Source organism: Vombatus ursinus, unplaced genomic scaffold (genome assembly GCF_900497805.2).
Source record: "Vombatus ursinus unplaced genomic scaffold, bare-nosed wombat genome assembly UNPS02004364.1, whole genome shotgun sequence".
NCBI lineage: Eukaryota > Metazoa > Chordata > Mammalia > Diprotodontia > Vombatidae > Vombatus > Vombatus ursinus.
Genome location: NW_020944142.1, coordinates 1 through 3,528, shown reverse-complemented (window position 1 = coordinate 3,528; position 3,528 = coordinate 1). Strand labels below are relative to the sequence as shown.

Here is a 3,528-nt window from a genome sequence, read left to right as displayed (position 1 = left end):
TATAATCTGTGTCATTCAGAAGCCTTTTGACCTCTCTGGTATCTTTTTGCATCATATTTTTCTGGATATTTGTCACCTTTTTCCCCTTTGCCCATCATGACATTTAAGTCATTGAAGTATTAAAATCTACCAGTAATGTTCCAGATACTATGGGAAGCCTAGGGGATATGGAAACGAAATGTGAAATACTACTTTGTCCTCAAGGAGCCTGCATTATATTGGGAAGAATAATATGTAAGGAAACAATTTTGAAAGGGACAGAGTATGGCCTAAATGATTAGAGAGAGATTCGGTGCTCATGGTTTGAATATTTCAACCCAATAAAAATGATACCACTACAGTATTAATTTCCATGTGGTGCCAGTCTCATTACACAGGCAATTTTTTAATGAAATATACAGAGCATTATTCTGTATTATTCATATGAAAATTATTATTATACATTATTATATACATTATTCATATGAAAATCTTCAAGGTGAATATCACTGACATTAATCCATAAAGGTGGGGATGAAAAAGTATTCCAGCATGAAGATGATCTGAAAATTATACTCCAAAGCAGTTGTTATTAAAACTATCTGGTACTCGTTTAGAAAAGGAAAAAAGGAGATTAAAGGCATGCACTTCCTAAGGAAGACTTAGAAGGAAATGCGTGTGGCAGCCCAGTGTTGGATCTATGCTAGAACATGAACTACTGGGGGAATCTTCCATTTTTTGAAACAAATTGTTTAAAAAGACACAGGCATGCGAGTGCACGTGCCCACACACATGAGAGTGCAGAGAGGTAAAAAATAAGATTATAGAGTCATTTGTCTACATGCATGTAGTCCTCCTGAAAAATACCTGGAAATTGAATTTAAAAATGGAAAACTAAATAGATTACATTAGATTAGAAAGGCTCAGAAGTAATTGGATATGGCTCCTAGTGCTGGATCCACCCAGGAGCAGAAACTCTTGGTGAGGGATTCTTTATTGGACCAGAACTGCTGACAGAACTTGATTGCACTTTGTTGGAACCCAAAGTTTGACAATGATTTTTCTTCATTTATTCATGAGGATTATGAATATAGGGATTATTTATTCATAAGGATATGTGTATAACAAGAGCAGGGCGTATTTACATCTTTCATTTTTTTCAGATTGGGAGACTCAGCAGGAATCAAAGGAACCCACTCCAAAGTTGGGCATTTCAGTGGAACAATCATCCCAAGAGATACGTGAGAGGGATAGTCTGCTCTTTTACCCACAGGGAGAATGCAGGAAATATGATGCCGTTCTACAGAGTCATCTGACCAATGAAGAAAAGCCTTTCTGGCAAGTCAGAGTCACCCAAAAGAAACATCCCAATAAATCTAGAGTCCATGAACACATGAGTCATGACAGGACCTTCAATCCACAGCCAACCTTTTTCCCACAACAGCTAGTAAGAAAGAGTCTGAGTACACGTGACACACATGGAAAGTACTTTAGGCTGCATCGAGATAGACCACAATGTAGTATTAGATGCTCAAAGAAAACAGCTCGATATAAGGAATATGGGAAATGCTGTAAACACAGCTCAGCTTTTGTTGACAGTTCTGGAAGAGGTGCTGTAGCAGAAATTTGTGACTCTAATGTATTAGAGATGACCTCCTCAAGGAAACAGTGTATTCTTCCAGAGAAAATTCATAGTGGAGAGAAACCTTACGAAAGTAACGAAGGTGGAAGTACCTTTTGCCTAAGGACTGATATTCCCAAATATCAGGACATTCATAATAGTGAGAAACCTTATCAGTGTAATGTATGTGGGAAGAACTTTAGACTAAAAGCTCAATTAAATCAACATCAGACAATTCATAGTGGTGAGAAACCATATACATGTAATGAATGTGGAAAGGCATTTAGACTAAAAGGACAACTGAATGAACATCAGAAAATTCATAGTGGTGAGAAACCTTATAAATGTAATGAATGTGGGAAGGCCTTTTGCAGGCGTTCAAACCTCACCGAACATCATAGAATTCATACTGGTGAGAAACCTTTTAAATGTAATGAATGTGGGAAGGCTTTTCAACTAAAAGGACATCTTAATGAACATCAGAAAATTCATAGTGGTGAGAAACCTTATAAATGTACTGAATGTGGGAAGGCCTTTTGCCATCGCACATACCTTACTAAACATCAGAAAATTCATTCTGGTCAGAAACCTTATGAATGTAATGAATGCGGAAGGGCCTTCTGTATGAGCACGGCTCTAACAGTACATCAGAGAATCCATACCGGTGAGAAACCCTATGAATGTAGTATATGTGGGAAGGCCTTTAGAGTTAAAGCACAGCTTAATCAACATCAGTCCATTCATACTGGTGAGAAACCATTTGAATGCCATGAATGTGGAAAGGCCTTTAGACTAAAAGGATGGCTTACTGAACATCAGAAAATTCATAGTGGTGAGAAACCTTACGAGTGTAATGAATGTGGCAAAGCCTTCTGCAAGCGCTCAAACCTTACTGAACATCAGAGAATTCACTCTGGAGACAAACCTTATGAATGCATTGAATGTCAGAAGGCCTTTAGCCAGAAGCTAAAACTTTTTCAGCATCAGAGAATTCATACTGGTGAGAAACCTTATGAATGTAATGAATGTGGTAGGGCCTTCTGCCTAAGCACAACTCTCACAGAACACCGGAGAATTCATACTGGTGAGAAACCTCATGAATGTGTTGAATGTGGGAAGGCCTTCCGACTAAAAGCACAGCTTAATCAACATCGCAGAATTCATACTGGAGAAAAGCCTTATAAATGTAATCGTTGTGGGAAGGCTTTCTGTAAGCAATCAAACCTTACTGACCATCAGAAAATTCATACGGGAGAGAAACCTCATGAATGTGTTGAATGTGGGAAGGCCTTTAGCCAGAAAATAAAACTTACTCAACATCAGACAATTCATACTGGTGAGAAACCCTATGAATGTAATGAATGTGGAAAATCTTTCCGTCTGAGCACAGGACTTACTGAACACCAGAGAATTCATACTGGTGAGAAACATTATGAATGTAATCAATGTGGGAAGACCTTCCGACTAAAAGCACAACTTAATCAACATTGGAGAATTCATACTGGAGAGAAACCTTATGAATGTGATGAATGTGGAAAGGCCTTTGGACATAGGTCAGGACTTACTCAACATCAGAAAATTCACACTGGTGAGAAACCTTATGAATGTAATGAATGTGGGAAGGCCTTTAGATGGATCACAGGACTTACTCAACATCAGAGAATTCATACTGGAGAGAAACCTTACGAATGTAATGAATGTGGGAAGGCCTTCTACTGGAATACAGCTCTAACTAAACATCAGAAAATGCATTCTACTGAGAAACTATATGTATATGCTGATTGAGAAAAAGCTTTACTTCAGAGCAAGATCCTCTTCCAAATCAGCCCTCTCTCCATAGGTGTCCCTCAGGCTTCTGTAATGAGCCCTCTTCTCTTCTCCCTCTATACTACTTCACTTGGTGATCTCATCAGCTCCCATGCATTTGT

The 3,528-nt window shown here is 38.4% G+C and overlaps 1 protein-coding gene across 1 annotated transcript; it reads left to right on the top strand.

The window, feature by feature from the left end:
* The first annotated feature begins 747 nt into the window (after positions 1–747).
* LOC114023091 (zinc finger protein 345-like) lies at positions 748–3,512 on the top strand. The gene is made up of 2 exons (XM_027835592.1): positions 748–787; positions 1,143–3,512. The coding sequence occupies exons 1-2, from the start codon at positions 748–750 to the stop codon at positions 3,383–3,385; spliced, it is 2,283 nt and encodes a 760-aa protein (XP_027691393.1). The 3' UTR covers positions 3,386–3,512.
* Positions 3,513–3,528: the final 16 nt, after the last annotated feature.